The sequence below is a fragment of the Bicyclus anynana genome, chromosome 7 (assembly GCF_947172395.1).
Source record: "Bicyclus anynana chromosome 7, ilBicAnyn1.1, whole genome shotgun sequence".
NCBI lineage: Eukaryota > Metazoa > Arthropoda > Insecta > Lepidoptera > Nymphalidae > Bicyclus > Bicyclus anynana.
The window spans coordinates 3785343-3801675 of NC_069089.1; the positions used below are offsets into that span (position 1 = coordinate 3785343).

At 40.0% G+C, this 16333-nt stretch overlaps 2 protein-coding genes across 2 annotated transcripts in view; one reads left to right on the forward strand and one right to left on the reverse strand.

Annotated features, from left to right (window-relative positions):
* LOC112043517 (uncharacterized) overlaps positions 1 to 5768 on the reverse strand; it is a 32521-nt gene extending 26753 nt beyond the window's left edge. The window contains exons 1-5 of the mRNA XM_024078981.2: positions 5586 to 5768; positions 5351 to 5514; positions 2286 to 2461; positions 1388 to 1556; positions 369 to 898 (exon numbers count right to left, since the gene is read on the reverse strand). Of these exons, the coding sequence (XP_023934749.1) occupies positions 369 to 898; positions 1388 to 1556; positions 2286 to 2461; positions 5351 to 5514; positions 5586 to 5643 (1097 nt within the window). The 5' untranslated portion in view covers positions 5644 to 5768. The remainder of the gene's footprint in view (positions 1 to 368; positions 899 to 1387; positions 1557 to 2285; positions 2462 to 5350; positions 5515 to 5585) is intronic.
* Positions 5769 to 12290: 6522 nt separating this feature from the next.
* Positions 12291 to 16333, forward strand: part of LOC112043588 (protein vestigial) — a 38166-nt gene continuing 34123 nt past the window's right edge. Inside the window, exon 1 of the mRNA XM_024079072.2 lies at positions 12291 to 12646. The gene's annotated coding sequence lies outside the window, so the exon portion shown is untranslated. The remainder of the gene's footprint in view (positions 12647 to 16333) is intronic.

The window sequence follows — 16333 nt, forward strand, 5'->3', positions numbered from 1 at the left end:
CTCGGATCTAGGCGTTTGGGAACCCTCGTAACTTGAATTTTAACTTTTTGACTTTACATTTAATCACAACATAACTTAATGTTTCAAAAGTGCTTGTAAATGAAACCTAATTAAATGTGACACCGTGATAGTGTCTGATTGTGATGAGATAAAAGTACCTGTACTAGTAAGCACAGTGTTGGCCGACCCCCCACCAGGTGAACTGACGACATCAAGCGAGTCGCAAGGATCAGCGAATGCAGGTGGCTCAGTATCGTGATGTTTGGAAGTCCTTACAAAAGGCCTATGTCCTGCAGTGGACGTCCATCGGCTGATATGATGATGATGATGATGATGATGATGATGATGATGATGATGATGAAAAGTACCTGGTGGTGTCGAGGTGCAGCTGCGTGGGCGAGGCGGGCGGCGACAGCGGCTCGCTCTCGCCGGACGACGAGGCGGGGCTGGCGGGGCGCTCGGCGGGCGGCGCGGGCTCCGAGCGCGGCGGCTGCGGCTCGTAGCGCGGCAGCCGCAGGTGCGCGTGCAGCGGCGGCAGGCGCAGGCGGGCGGCGCGCGGGCGCGGCGCGTGCAGCGGGGGGGTGGGCAGAGCGGGGAGAGCTCCGCCGCGCCGCCGCAGCCGCAGTTGCAGCTCGCCCGTGGCGCGCGCCGCACGCACGCACTCGCGCTCCACCGCTTCCCCGCTCCAGCCGAGCACGCAGCGAGACCCCGCCTGCACGATCTCGTCCGCCTCGTGCACGAGCCCGGACGCGTGCGCGGGTGACGCGAAGCGGATGTCAGCGAGCTGGTGGTGGCCGCAGAAGGACGGCACCACCTCGAAGCCGAGCGGCCGGGTGCCTTGCCGCAGCGACACCGCGTCCAGCGACGCTGGCTGCAGGATCATCGGGTCCGACACGTCCTGCGCACACGATGTGAATTGAGTCACAAGGATCAGTTGGTTGTTACCAATTTAATACTGCTCTTTCTTTCTACCAAAATTGCTAATAAAGTATTATAATTTTACGTGCTAGTATTTCTCAGAAATAGCTCACAATTGACACAACCAACTCAAGAACTATTATTGATTTATAATTTGAAATTGAAATCGACATATTTCTAAACACTAGTCCAAGGAAATCTTACCTGATCTCCACATTACAGGTCCTAGTGTAGAGACCACAGGCAATCAACTACTTAGTTCAATAATATATTTTACACAGTTTGAAGCATTGTCGGTCGTCATGTCATCGTCTGGATCGTAAAGGACGTTTTTGGGACGCCTCTGCTTGAAGTTAGCGTTAAGGTTGGGAGTGTAATTGCAGGCCTCAACCACTAGTTGGTTGAAATGGATGGCAGAGAATGACAGAGATTTTTGTGGCAAATATAATGTTTTGTTGTGACCACGCACCTGTATGATGTAGTCGGCCACTTGCGCCACCGCCGCTGCCGCCGCCGCCACAGCGCGCGCCGGCTGCTCCGCGAACCGGTCCCGCTGCGCGCACGTGGCCGCCTCCAGCGACAGCTTCAGCAGCGCCGCCTTGCGCTCCGCCAGCGGGGACCCGGAGCACAGAGGCCATCTGACGACCAATACAACAAATGTTAGAATTACTTCGCTTACCATCAGACGTGCTTGCAGCTAAGCGTTTGCTATTACAAAATAAAAAAAAACGAAAAAAAATACCAACAGTACAGAAGTATACGCAGCCGCCGTGGACAAGACTTCAATTTAGGATTTTATTATATCTAATAAATTAGCTCGGGTCTGGTGGTAACCATCGACCGTCGCACTCTACCGACAAAGACGTACCGCCAAGCGATGTAGCGTTCTGATATTGTATTGCGAAGAAACATGTACAGGTATGGGTTTTTAAGCTTGTAGGTATACCGCTTCCAAGTAAGCCAGCTTTCCTTTGTCTGCATCGACATAAAGGCCAGCCACGTACACTCGTTTTCCGTATTCGTTTTCCGAATCCACTCTCCGGGTTCGGAAAACCGAATGCATGAAATCAATATATAATACCTACATTAAATGACGCACATGTCGGTAGGTACGTGTTTTCCTTACGGAACAAATTACGCGCGTACGTAACGAATGCGAGACCTTGCGACAATATACATTCCTAATGAAGAAAAGCGTCTGTTAAAGTCTGCGGAAGTCTCACGGAATTCTAAATAAAAATTACGCATTAGGAAAATGAATGCGGAAAACAAGTGTGTATCGGAAAACGAGTGTATGCGACCGGCCTTATTTCTCAATTCAAGTGTACGTTTAAGTTTACTAGTAAAGAAGTTTTGCTTCAAGTGACCTGTCCAACCAGCACACCAAGGGCTTGACGGCGTGCACCGTCCGCGCCACGTCCGCCAAGGAGTGCGTCTCGAGGCGCGCGTCGGCGTGGTGCCGCAGCGCGCGCGCCAGTGACGCCGCCGCCGTCGACACGCGCACCGCCAGCTGCTGCACGCACTCGCGCGACAACTCATAGTGCTGGAACAACCAGCAATTTACAAGACATTTAATTTACTAATCAATTGATGTACAAAACATAACTTTGTAAAATGGTGGTAACAAAGTAAACCTTGGGTGAGTTTGTTGTGGGGTCTTTTACTACCAAGGCGCTTTGGAACCCCTGTAACTAATTTTTAGTTTTCGACTATAATTACCTCCATTAAATTAAACTATGACATAACTTGACGTTTCAAAAGTGCTTGCAAACTTAGCCTAATTAAAATAAATTAATTTTGAGTTTGTTTTTAATTTCATCTATATGGTCTGTCTGTTTACAATAATCTCAAAGACTACTAAAAGAATTTTCAAGCATTTTTCACAGAGTAATTCATGAGGAAGATTTATGTATAGGTATAATTGGTCGTTGTTTTTTATACAATTCAATGAAAATATGACGATAATTTGTTGTTTATCCAGCGAAGTTATCACAGAACACATCTGCTTATAGTTATTTTACTGATCGCAGATTAACCCAGAAGAAAAAAAAGTTTGTCCTGGGTCCAACTTTGTGCCTCCTCACCTCAGATCTAACCTTGACAGATGAGTTGGTTTTAGGCACGACACAGCAGCTCAAGCTGTCCATGAGGACTCTGTTAAAGCTAGCCACTTCGATCTAGCTTAGATATCACCTCTGAATGGCTAGAATTCTGGATATGGAGTCCAGTTGAACCGTTTGCAAATCCCACGAACCAGAAGCTATTAGAATCTGGGGCTTTATTTGAAGAGCGGCTTAAATGTAAAAAGCACCAAACTTTACGCATCTAACTGGGAAAGATATACTGGCTAGATCTACAAAAAAGTCCACAATAGCTCAATAGCGGTCGAACTCATCATCGAGGGATGGTGGTTCGATCCCCCACCACGTTGGTCTATTGTAGTACCCACTCCTAATACAGTATTTCCTGACTAGTTGGAGGGAAATGGGAATATTGGTCATAATTAAAAATATGGCAAATATTCTTTTAAAAAAAAAAGGTACATACAGTGAAAGTTTACACAGATTTTCTCACAAAGTTGTGGGTATCTGATAGTAGGGCTATACACAATGAAGTTATGAAAGTTCCAAACATTCCAAGTCTGAAAAGAAGCCTACCACATTGACATTTTAAATAACTAGCAGACGCCGCGCGGTTTCACTCGCGTAGTTCCCATTCCCATGGAAATACGGGGATAATATATAGCCTTATAGCCTTCTCCGATAAATGGGCTACCTAACACTAAAAGAATTTTTCAAACCGGACAAGTAGTTCCTGAGATTAGCGCGTTCTATCAAACAAACATAACTCTTCAGCTTTATAATATTAGTATAGATCAACCATTCGCAAGCTACAACTTCACTACTGATTTTACAAATAAAAGTATAACTTGACCCTGTGTAGGTGTTAATTTGTCTATCAGTGTAAAGCGTGCTGTATCAAACCTAGACGCAAGTCTTTCACAAATCCGACAAAAAGTGTGACTTGGAAATTACAAGAGACATAAACGCTTCAATAAAAGTGAAATAGTTCTTCTCTTCTGTAGTATTTCCTAGCTAGTGTCACGTTACTTTTAAAAGAATAATTTATTCATACAAATAAGGGTTCATTTACACAAGCAGCACGTTTTCAACGGCAGAGATGGCTGTTAACAATGACTGTCGACAACTAAGTGACGAGAGGGTCATGGTGTGTGTGGCCGGTTTAAGGTTAGTTGCATATTAGATACCGCACTCTCTTCGCTTCTTCAGAATTGATTGTAATTAATTTAAGTTAGAAATATTTTTTTTAATTAATATGAGACACATTACGCTAGCTAGATTTACTAGGGGAACAGCACATGTGGACTTAAGTACAACTGCCAATATAATGTCCAAATACAGAAAAGCAATGATATTTTATACTATTAGATATGGCACTAGCACGTCAAAACTGAGGCAAACAAAGGTGCCCAATTGTCTTCATTTCATTTAGTCACATTAAGTTGGCGGCTGGACTAATTAAGCTATTCAAATATCATGTTGATCACAAAATTGAGTTAATAGCTTCATGACAGTCAATCAGAGGCAAAGAAAAATGGAGCAAAACGGTCATGCAATGGTACACAGGTCATGTGCAAAGGAGAAGAGGAAGACCAAAACAGAGATGGGCGGACGAAATAAGACAGGTGGCAGGAGGCAACTGGGCAAAATCTGCAAGGGATAGGGAGTTGTGGAAAAGTTTGGAGGAGGCCTTTGTCCTAGGGGACAAACAGAATGTATATACGAACTCTAAATAAAGGCTTTTATTATTATTATTATTATTATTATGAAATATTCTACCACAAAAATTTTTGTTCAAAATCTGCATGCAACAGCTGACAAACCAGAAGTCCATGTATCTTATCTCTATCAGTTGAATTCATAGATGTTGTTAGGGCGCCCCCAAGAGATTGTTCACCTGCTCAGTGTCGAGTTTAAACTCTATGCATATGAGAAGTCACCACTCAGCAGGTGTATGGTCCCCTGGGGGTGCCCCTGCTATGTCTATGAATTCCACTGGTGTATTAAATAGTCCTAGAAATTACATTTTATCCAGACAAACCACTATTGTTTATGGATAGTTTAATGATAATGTGAAATTTCAAGATAATTGTTTGAGAAGTTAAAACATGAAAGTGTAACTGTGAAACCCCACTTTCATATTTATAATTAGTAATAATACTTATAAGTGTTAAACTATAACTGCAATGCATAAGAAAGCATACATAATAAGTATTATAAACTATTATTGAAATACTTGCCTAACAACAAACTAACTCATACATGCTATTTGTGTGAGATAATACTGTTACATGAGCATAATGTAGCACTGATAAACGAGTATAGAGTACTTAACGTTAGGTAATACGTACAAAGTTCCGCAAATGTTCGACCGCCTCTAGCAGCAGTTCCTGGTGGCCTATAATGTTTATGCCGAGGTACTCCAGGTCGTCGCAGCGCAGGGTCAACAGTTTGGCTCCGTTTAAGCCCTTGGCCCGTAGCTCCGGCACATACTGGGCTACCTTGGGCCCCAGCCCTGCAACGAAACACCGCCTCTTAGCTGTGACTCACTCCGACCATGTACGATCACCTCAGTTTCAACTGTACCTAACATCCACTCGGCGACTTGGTCCGGTGACCATTCTGGAATGTTTAAGCTGCCCATAACGCTATTTCGGCTTTCTCGTTTTCATCACGTCGTCCAACATTATTTTTTACAATATTTTTTTCTCAAGTGAGCGGAACACTAAACACTTGTTTATTGTCACGAAATGTCACTGTCAGTGTCAAACACAGTCACAGAGCATTACACCATTAATGTTCTCTGTGTTTGTATAGCTTTCAAGAGTCCACTTGTCGCAACTTAGAACACCACAATCACGTATTTTAGATTTAGAGCATCATGAACTCAGTATTTTTATCTTTATACATTGAATACATCATACATTATAATTGCTATTTGCTTTATTGAATTTTTGTATTTAGAATAAATTGTTTTATTAACGCCATCTAGCACAAAATTATTGAAATACACCTATTTGGTCCGTGCTAGATGGCGCTAAGGCCTAGTTCGAACTACTTATAGTATTTTAATCAAGTACGAACGATTTTTGGGCGGTAACTCGACTAACTAAAATCCTAAAGTAGTCTGTACGTGTACGGCCTGAATAGTGATTTTTTCTCAGAATAATTTTCACGGAATTTTCACAGACCCAATATAGGTAGGTACATGGAATATTGGCACATGGAATGTAAGAGGACTTCTAGATGAGGGGAAGCTGCATATTCTGGAATCAGAAATAGAACGTTGCGGCTTGAGTTTTACTGGAATTAGTGAAACCCACTCGAAACAGAGTGGCCAGTGGCCACTGTGATACTGAGAAATCCACCATTCATATTTTTCAGGCAACGATAAAAGCAGTCACTCTCGAAGTAGCCATTGCAATACTCAAAAGATTAAACCGTTCTGTCTTAGGTTATGATCCTGGATATCATCATGATGAAATATGATGATGGATATCATCATATTTCTGACAGGATCATAACAGACAGGATCTCAATGCATCTCCAGTACTAGTTAATGTAGGTAGTTCAAGTTTACGCTCGTACAGCTGCTGCGAGTGATGAAGAAATAGACAAGTTCTATAATGAACTCGAAAACTATACGTCTAAGATTCCTAAACGAGAATTACTTCTAATACTCGGTGACTTCAACTCAAAGGTGGGAACTACAACCAATGATTCAGGTCTCCGAAATATTGTAGGCAAGTACGGACTTGGTACTAGGAATCCTAGAGGAAAGCGTTTGATAGAGTTTGCTGACAATAACATGAGCATTATGAACACTGTATTCAAACACCACATAAGACGTCTTTACACTTGGGTTTCACCTTGGGACATCGAAACCAAATTTACTATGCCCTTGTAAGATCTAGATGGAGAAGCTCGATAACTAACGTACATACTTTACCTGGAGCCGATTGTCACTCAGATTACCATCTATTTATTGGGAATTTGAGATTAAAGCTGCAAAATGCCTGCAACAAATACGAAAAGGATGCAAAAACTTAACAAGGATTCCTTTAACAAATGTCTGGTGGAAAAACATAACACTTGGATAGCAGAAACCAAGACCACAGTGGATTCAAACGAACTATGGTTATCGGCAAAAACATACATCAAAGAAGCAGTTATAGAATCGCAGCCTGGAGACTTGGAAGCTAGTGGAAGCTAGTGGAAGATCGTAAAAGTATGAAGGCTAAAGGTGTGTCAGTATCCTAACTTGATGCAATAAGTGCGCCATACAGGCGGAATGTAGATGTGATATAAACCGTGCATTGGCAAAGTTGTGAAAAGATCTTCTTAACAAGGTACGCTGCTTGACTCGTCAGTTTAAGCCTAAAACTTGGTCTATAGAGAAGGCCGTCGGTATACCAGTAACAGAAATTCAGGACATTGTCACCGTGTGGAGAGATTACTGTAGCTCACTATTTTCTAATGGTAACACTTCGGCAGATGACTTTTGTCAGATAAGTCAAATAAATGAACGGGAACCATCAATAATGAGGGATGAAGTGCGTGCCGCTATCCAGCATCTAAAGTGCAATAAGGCTATTGGTGTAGATGAGATACCGATTGAAGTTTCCAAGGCCACGGTTGAAGCAGGCGATGATGTCTTATTTAATATTTGTAATACCATTTTGCAAACAGGATGTTGGCCAATGGATTGGTCGCATTCTTTATTCATACCATAGCATAAAAAGGCTCAACGAATAAATATAACAACTATAGGCTAATTTCTCTCATCTCTCATGCAAGTAAAGTGCTACTTTAGATCATAAATACAAGACTTCAAGCCTATCTGTCACGTCAAATTGCTCAGGAGCAGGCTGGTTTTGTTAAGGGTAGAGGTACACGAGAACAAATACTGATAATTGCCAGACAGTAGACAAGGCACGAGAATTTAACACTCCGCTGTATATTTGCTTTGTAGACTTCTGTAAAGCATTTGATACTGTTAAATGGAAGAAGCTCTGGCAAGTATTAATAGATATGGGAGTACCTCTGCACCTTATAAATCTAGTACAACATTTATACGTAGATGGCACAGCTGCTGTAAGAGTGGACAAAGTGAACTTTGCAAGTTTGAAGACCAAAGCTGGCGTTTGGCAAGGATGTATTTTGTCTCCACTCCTCTTCAACACCTATACGGAATACATAATGCGGATGGTTCTGAATAACTGGGACAAGGGAATATTATTTTGTGGGAGGACTACGAATTAAAGAGGATATAGAAGACCTGCTGACCCGCCTATAATTAATTAGTCATGAATTTGGACTCGCCATTTACAGAGATAAGACCAAAATAATGATTGTGGACCGCGCCAATCAGAACAGACCAGATATTGACAAAATAGCGAACGGTTGCTCTAACCTACATCTATCTGGGTTCTACTATTTCTATTACTGGGGGTTGTGGTATTGAAATCCGGAGACCTTGTGCCAGGGTGGTGTTGGAGACGTTTGTTGAGGATTCCTTGGACATCATTCAGAACCAACATTTCCATTCTCAATGAACTAAAGATAAAAGAAAGACTTTCGTCGACTGTGCTTTTACGGGTAAAGTTGTTTGGCCACATCTCCAGAAATCATGATTCAAGAGAGCGGTTGGTAGTGCAAGGGCAGGTCCAAGGCAAAAGATACAAAGATCTCCAACCGATCTCCAACCCGGTGGACGGAATTAGTTAAGGCTACACATCTTTGGTGAGTGTACTCAAAATGCAGCCAATCGCTAAAAGTGGAGGAGCATTGCACAGAAGGCGTCGCTCATCGCTGCAACCACGACCACTCTGCCAAGAGTGTACGATTAAGAAGAAGATTATAGGTACACGAGGTATTTTTAGGGCACGAGGCGTAAGGCACTCCGCAAAATGCAAACCGAGTTTAAAATAGGTTTAGGTTTAGGTTTTTTCGTGTGTTACACTCTGCTTTTCACTTCGATTGCGAAAATAAAAGAATTTAGTAGGTACCAGATTTACGATTCGGTACATGTAGGTACAGTATACCTATTCAATGATTTATTTTAATTAAAAATTAAATGTACTAAAGTTTTTGACGGCCTCCGTGGCGCAGTGGTATGCGCGGTGGATTTACAAGACGGAGGTCCTGGGTTCGATCCCCGGCTGGGCAGATTGAGATTTTCTTAATTTGTCCAGGTCTGGCTGGTGGGAGGCTTCGGCCGTGGCTAGTTACCACCCTACCGGCAAAGACGTATCGCCAAGCGATTTAGCGTTCCGGTACGATGCCGTGTAGAAACCGAAAGGAGTATGGATTTTCATCCTCCTCCTAACAAGTTAGCCCGCTTCCATCTAAGACTGCATCATCACTTACCATTAGGTGAGATTATAGTCAAGGGCTAACTTGTAAAGAATAAAATAAAAAAAAAATAGTCTACAATGTTGGATGTTAAGAGAGACGCTTTTACCCGGTAACATAGATAATTTCCGACTGCTGTGAACAATGATAATTTTATACTTACTATAGATCGGTTAGGTACGTCCCTACAAAATCACCGCAAAAAGTGATCCGAATATTAGGCACACTGAACGCACACATGCACAATTTTATCTTTTAATTCCAAATGTTTATGTATAGGTAGGTATACCTATATAGTTTTTACATTTCCTGAACACATAACTCGACATTGTAGACGATATTTAGGTGTTATGTACTTTAAGTATCTAACGTTCGTTGTTGACCACAACTAACATTGAGATGTGAAAATTTCCTCTTTTGAGTGCCTCATTTTTCATAACCTAGTAACACATCTAGCAGTATTTAACATCATTGGCTGTGAAGATGAATAATGGTTATGTGAGGTAAACGTGGGAGAAAAACTCCTTTCGTAAGTAAATCCATTCGTTTTTCTTTTCTCCACTTATTAAATTTTTCGTAGGTAGGTATTTAATTGAATGCGTTTATTTATGGCGGCGGCTCATTTATAAAAAAAAAAACACTTTTCGTAAGAGTGTGCACCCAAAGAGTAGGTACCTACCTACCTACGCGCGCGAACTCTTACCTTGTTTTTTTTTTTTTTATTTAGTCTCTCAATTATTCCTGCAATCTGTCGTGAGACATTAACACAAATATAATAATGTAGTGTCTATTTCATGACATCTTGTGGTGCTTGGTCTCTTTAGCCTTTTGAAAGTTGTATCAGGTTTCTTCATCATTAGGTTCCTTGCAAGTTGATTTGGATGTTTACGAATACGCTTTTGGTATGTTTTCATTGAGTGTGCAACTTCTGTCTTTGTAGCTTAAATTTTTAGCTCACGATACAGGCGATCATTTTTGATGTACCAAGGAGCGTTGGTAATCATGCGCACCATACGCTATTTGTTTCTAAAAATAGTTTAGCTTCTAAAGAGTGGTGTGACAGGCCATTTGGGTTCCATAAAACTATTTTGAGCTACTCGAATTTTGACATATGACTGTCATTAAATTGGTGAGGAGATTTGTCACGGTGCATAATTGATTCATAATTTGATTGAACATATTTATTAAATTCTTCATATCATTTTGATTATCGGAAGATTCTTGGATGTTAGAATAATTTTTAATTTAAAAAAAAAAAGAAAAATTATTCTTACCTTGTTTGAAATAAAATCCATCAGAATACTTTATAACTTCTATTGTACTTGCGTATTGTTTTTTTTTTAGTTTTGCAGAAAGCCACGATGTCAAGTTAAAAAAGAAAATCTGAAAGAAAATTTGTCTCCACTAAAGATTACTTACTTTGAGAGAAGTAAGAGAAAAGATAGAACGGGGACAGAGCAAGAGGTCAGTTGCTGGGTTGAGAGTTGACGTTGAGAAAAAGACTGAAAGCAGGCACTATTCCTCGCTCTTTAGGTAGATTTTACAAAATATTTACTCGTGGGTTGGATGAAAGTTATAATTTATATACTACCTATATTTCTATGTATAAAATACTTATTAATGTTTTAATTAATGTAAGTCTTTGTAAATAAAGTGAATAAATAAATATTTTTTCATTTCTCATACTCGGACGGTGACGCTTACGCGGTGAATTCCATGTTTAAAATTTTAAAAATCGACATGGGATACTAATCTGTTATCTGTGACGGAATTAAAAAAAAATTGGTAGGTAATAATCTTAAAAAATAAAAACTAAGATTTGAATATTAAAAATGAGTTTAATAATTCTTTCTCAATAATAAAAAAAAATAATAATAATTAATAAAATATTAATTAAAAATATTTTATTTTTAATATTAATTCATTCGAATTGTCCTAATTTGATAAAAAAATTTAAATAGGCACCTACTACTAATATTATTATTATATCTACTATATAAATGCGAAAGGTCACATCACGACATCTCAAAAACCGCTTGACGTACAAAGATGAAATTTGGCAGGGAGGTAGGTAGTTTATAGATATACATATAGTATATTAACAATAGATACCTAAATAGTTAAGATAGACAACTAGTTTTATTTTCCTCATAGGTACTTATTCAAAATGAAAAGTATAGTGTTTAACGCGGGTAAAAGAATCAATTCCTACTCGGACTATAGCCGCCCTCGCTACGCTCGTGCGTTAAAATACTTCGGGGATTGATTCTTTCCACCCTCGGTCTATAAGTATCTACTCTGTTTATACATCTTGTGCAGTATGGTTTATCATGGTTATACTTAAGTTATATGAAGTAGGTAACTATAAAGTGTGGCGATATCACCCCTTTCGTCCTGTTGAGTTTACCTACTTAATATGCATAGGTAGTGATGAGTGGTGTCTTCTTTAGTAGGTAGTAGAGTAAGTACCTACATAGTAGGTAATAGGTATATACTTAACTACTGTCACTACTAGGTAATGACACCGATAACTATTTATGTTACGGTTATAACCCTAATACATACGAACAAAATACCAATTACCTACATAATACCTACATTTGACGTGGCCTAAAATCATGGAGTTTAACGCAAAATGTAAGTACTTAAGGAAGTTTGTTTTAGAATCCTTAGGACTGGTCCTGGTCTACTCTACCTACCTGTATAAGCTGTTTATTTAGGTGAATATTTTCAAGAGTGCGGTACGTTTCAAAAAGTCACCCTTTGTTGGTACATAAAGAACAAATCTCGCGACGAGTGGCATGTTATATACTCTGTACCTAGTACTGCAGTTTTTGTATTATTTATTACGCCTCGCCCTCGCGCGGGCGCGGCCGGCGAGGCGGGGCGAGCCAATGGCGGCGTGGGGCGGTGCGGGCGGCGGCGGAGCGCGCGCGACGCGGCAGTCTCGCTCGGCGCGTCGACTTGGCCGCATCTCTGTGTGACGGCGCTTCGCGATTGTGACCCGCAGTGCGCGAGTGACGTGCTAGCCCAGTGCGCGAGTGACCGGAGCCGGCGAGCCCCTCGCTAGGGGAGACGCCGCGGCGCCTACCTGCCGCCCGCGGGCGCGGACGCTGCCGGCGCACACCAGGTAGCGGCTCTTCCGCCCTAGTCACATCGAACAAATCTAGTGTATGTCGCCAGTGCCCTGGAACGGCTTGCGTTCAATTCACGGATTTTTCTAGACATTCGTGCTTAAAACTAAGTGTCAAATATCATAACTACAGATCGTGGGCTAGCAAGTGCTGGATTAGGTAGGTACCTTTTATTACCTATATATCGTTCAAAATGACCTAATTTGAGTTTCGTTTGTGGATTTATGCAGACTTTTAATGTCAAATTCAGACTGATACTTCCACTACGAACCGCGGGGTCGTCTAGGGGTCCTTTCTAATGAGTCAGACCTACCTAATCACGAAATCTTCAAAAAACTAACAGGTTAAGGATGTCATTATCATCACAATAAGTTTCATTTCGCTACCCAAAGGGAAGCGGAAGCAGGGAAGAGATTCCACTTGAATAAGTCCGTGTGGTCCAAAATATCATGTTCACGGGCATTTATATAACTTCTTCTTTAATTGTCATCTTTAAACTTTATATAGGTTGTCCATCACGGCTCATAGAGTCTAAGATATTAGTCAGAGTTACGGTTACTCTAACTTTATAGGCGACAGTTCGTTAAAAACCATACTGACGTGCTCAATTGGCGTTTTCGAGGTTTTCGAGTCGGGAGATGCGTTTGCCTGCTTGTCGGCTTCCTTGTTTCTTATCTTAATAATCTGTAAGAGCCTTAATAACATGTTCGAGATTCTGAAGTTTCCTACATTGCATTTTAATTCAACCTTCCAGCTCCTCAGTCAGTACTAAATTTAAACTAGAGAATTTTATGGCATTTCAAGGATTCACCGTGCAGCCGTCGGGCCCAAAGCCTGAGCAAAGCCTCCTTTTAAATTCATTAACTCTTCCCTTCTCCGCTCATGTTGTTCTCGCTGCCCAGACAAATTTGGTATGATGGTATCATCTTGGTAGAGCAACTTTGGATAACCGTTCTAATACCTATAAAAATTACTGCAGTTCTAGGATTGAATAGGCCTTGCTTGTAGAATTTATAATTGAGGCTGCTTTTACGAAATTACTTCATCTTTTATTTGTAGACTTTTTTAAGCTCTATTTATTTATTTATTTATTTATTTAATAAGGACAACCAACAGCTGATACAATGTCACATGTCAATAAATTACATTAATATACTAAGTTATTGCCCAGCTAATTACAGGTTATCACAGCATTCACTAATTAATATAACTTATGTCAAAACTACAGTTGTCAGCAATGAAATGTCAAAAAATATACAATGCAAATTAATATCTAAAAAAAATGTCGGATTACAATAAATTAAAAGCCATTAAAATAAAAATAAAAAATAAGTCACATAAAATTAAAAAAAAAATAAACAAGAAAATTAAATCTAAAAATTAGAATACATTAAGAATACAATACAATTATATTTACATACTGAAATTATTATTAATATTAAATGTCAATATATTATTAATATTAAATGTCAATATAGCTCTAGCTATGATTTGAAGTATTCTATGATGATGTCATGAGTTAAGACCCCTATCCAGGAAGGAGCACCTTGTATACAACCAATTATACTACAGTCCGTTATAGTAGGTACACTCGATGTGTAGGTACCTACTGTTTATGTGTATGTGTACTGTTTATCATCAAACAAATTTAAAATGAGGGTATAAATCAATCGTCATTTCACACCTAAATATAATTATAATTAATTTGTCCTTAAATTAATGAAAATAAATTCGATTAGTAAGCTTAGAACAATTAGATGTACTTAACATGTTTTGAATATCATTTTATAAACAAACAATATATAATTTAAAATTACATGTGATTTCTACCCTCATTTTTAATTTCTTTGTTTATAAACAGTACTCATCAAGAAAGGCTGTAGTATAGATATAGCAAGATTATTAGTGGCCTTCTCCCGTCGTACTCTGTAAAAGTTACTCAAATCTGGGAGGGTCATTTGAAAGGCATTAGGATATTTTTTAACAAGGCAGGAGACCAATCGTATATTAAGACGAACAATTTCGGTGCAGGGATCAAGGATGCAGAACTCAACTAAGGATAACCACTCATTTTGCATTTCTAAATTCATTGCATGCATTTTGTTCAGGTCGTTTTCATATTGATGTAAAAAGGGTTTTTATAGGCCTCAGTTATGCTTATTTTTTCTCGTACCTAGCCACCTCTATTTACTGTGCACCTGCCATAAATTTTAAGACCCACACGTTGAGAAACTCTGTTGAGGTCGTTGAGCATGGTACTTAGGTCATCCAGAGTCTCTGCCATAATGACCACATCGTCGGCAAACCGTAGTTGAGTGATGTACTCATTATTGATGTTGATGCCAAATCCGTTCCAGTCCAGAAGCTTAAAGACGTCTTCCAATGCGGCGGTAAATAGCTTTGGGTAGATCACATCTCCCTGCCGCACTCCTCGCTGCCATTGGATTGGTCTCGTAGTCTGATCCTGTATACGGACTGATAAAGTGGCGCTTTCATACAAACACTTCAACACTTGGATGTACCTGTAGTCAATCCGTCATCTCTGCAAAGATCTCAACACAGCCCAAGTTTCCACCGAATCGAAGGCTTTCTCGTAGTCCATAAACGTCCATATACAAAGATCATGTCTAATGCTCATGTACCACTTCACCCAGTTTTTGTTGAGGATTCTGCACTCGAAATCGTAGACGATATAAATACCTAGGACATAGTCCAGTTAGGTAGGTCCAATTTCGAGAAAGAGGTTAATCGCCGAATCCAGCTCGGCTGGGCAGCGTTTGGGAAACTCCGCCACGCTCTGTTTTGGGAGTAACGCTATTCATACGGTACTGTGACTTTACCAGGACATGCGCTATGGTAAATCTAAGGTGTTTGTAGAGTTCCGATGGTTTTGAAATCAATCGAAAACTGATATAATCTCTGAATAATGTTGATGGGACAGTCGAGTGTTTCAGTCAAATCCAGAAATTCCATGATTTTATGTAATTTGCATCAAATTGCGCCACATAGGTTTTACCGATATCATAATAAATAATTATTACAAGGAAAGGCCTAATCAGACGTGAAGTGAGATAGTTCTTGCAAATTAATGCTTTTAATATTGCTTATTGGATACTTACTGGTTCATCTTGTTGAGGTCATTTGGTAACCATGAAACTAAAATGGAAAAAAATACAATATTATTTACTAGCGAACGCTCGCGACTTCGTCCGCGTGGAATTCAGTTTTTCACAAATCCCACGGGAACCGTGGATTTTTCCGGGATGAAAAGTAGCCTATGTGCCTTCCTAGGAATGATACGAATTTGCCTGTTTATTTTTGTAACTCAAATGAAATTAGTAACTGTACCAGGAGACAATAATGTGGGTGTGTGAATATCTCAGCTTACATTTAATGAATTCAGCAGGGCAACATCTAGCACATTTACGCTTAGTGTTACTTACTAGTGAAAAAGAGATATACTAAATTATTAAGAATCTACATTTAAATGCAGAAGGGACCGATGATTACATGTTGCTTGTGACACTTCCTCAGAGTCTTGGAGTTACCTCATCAATCATCAATACCTCAACTGATAATTCGATCTTTCCAGATGCATGGAAAGTGGCAGTGGTGCGTCCAATTCCCAAATCTAACAATCCTGCTACTGTTAAAGACTAGCGCCCGATTAGTATAATTGGCCTATGAGTCCAAAATATTATAAAAAGTTATATACCTACAAGTCTCGAAATATCTTGAGAGTAACAACTTATTACCGGAATTGCAATCAGGTTTCAGAGCTGGTAGAAGCATGGTATACTTTTGGATGTTACGGACAACCCACTGACAGCCCAAGATAAAAGAATG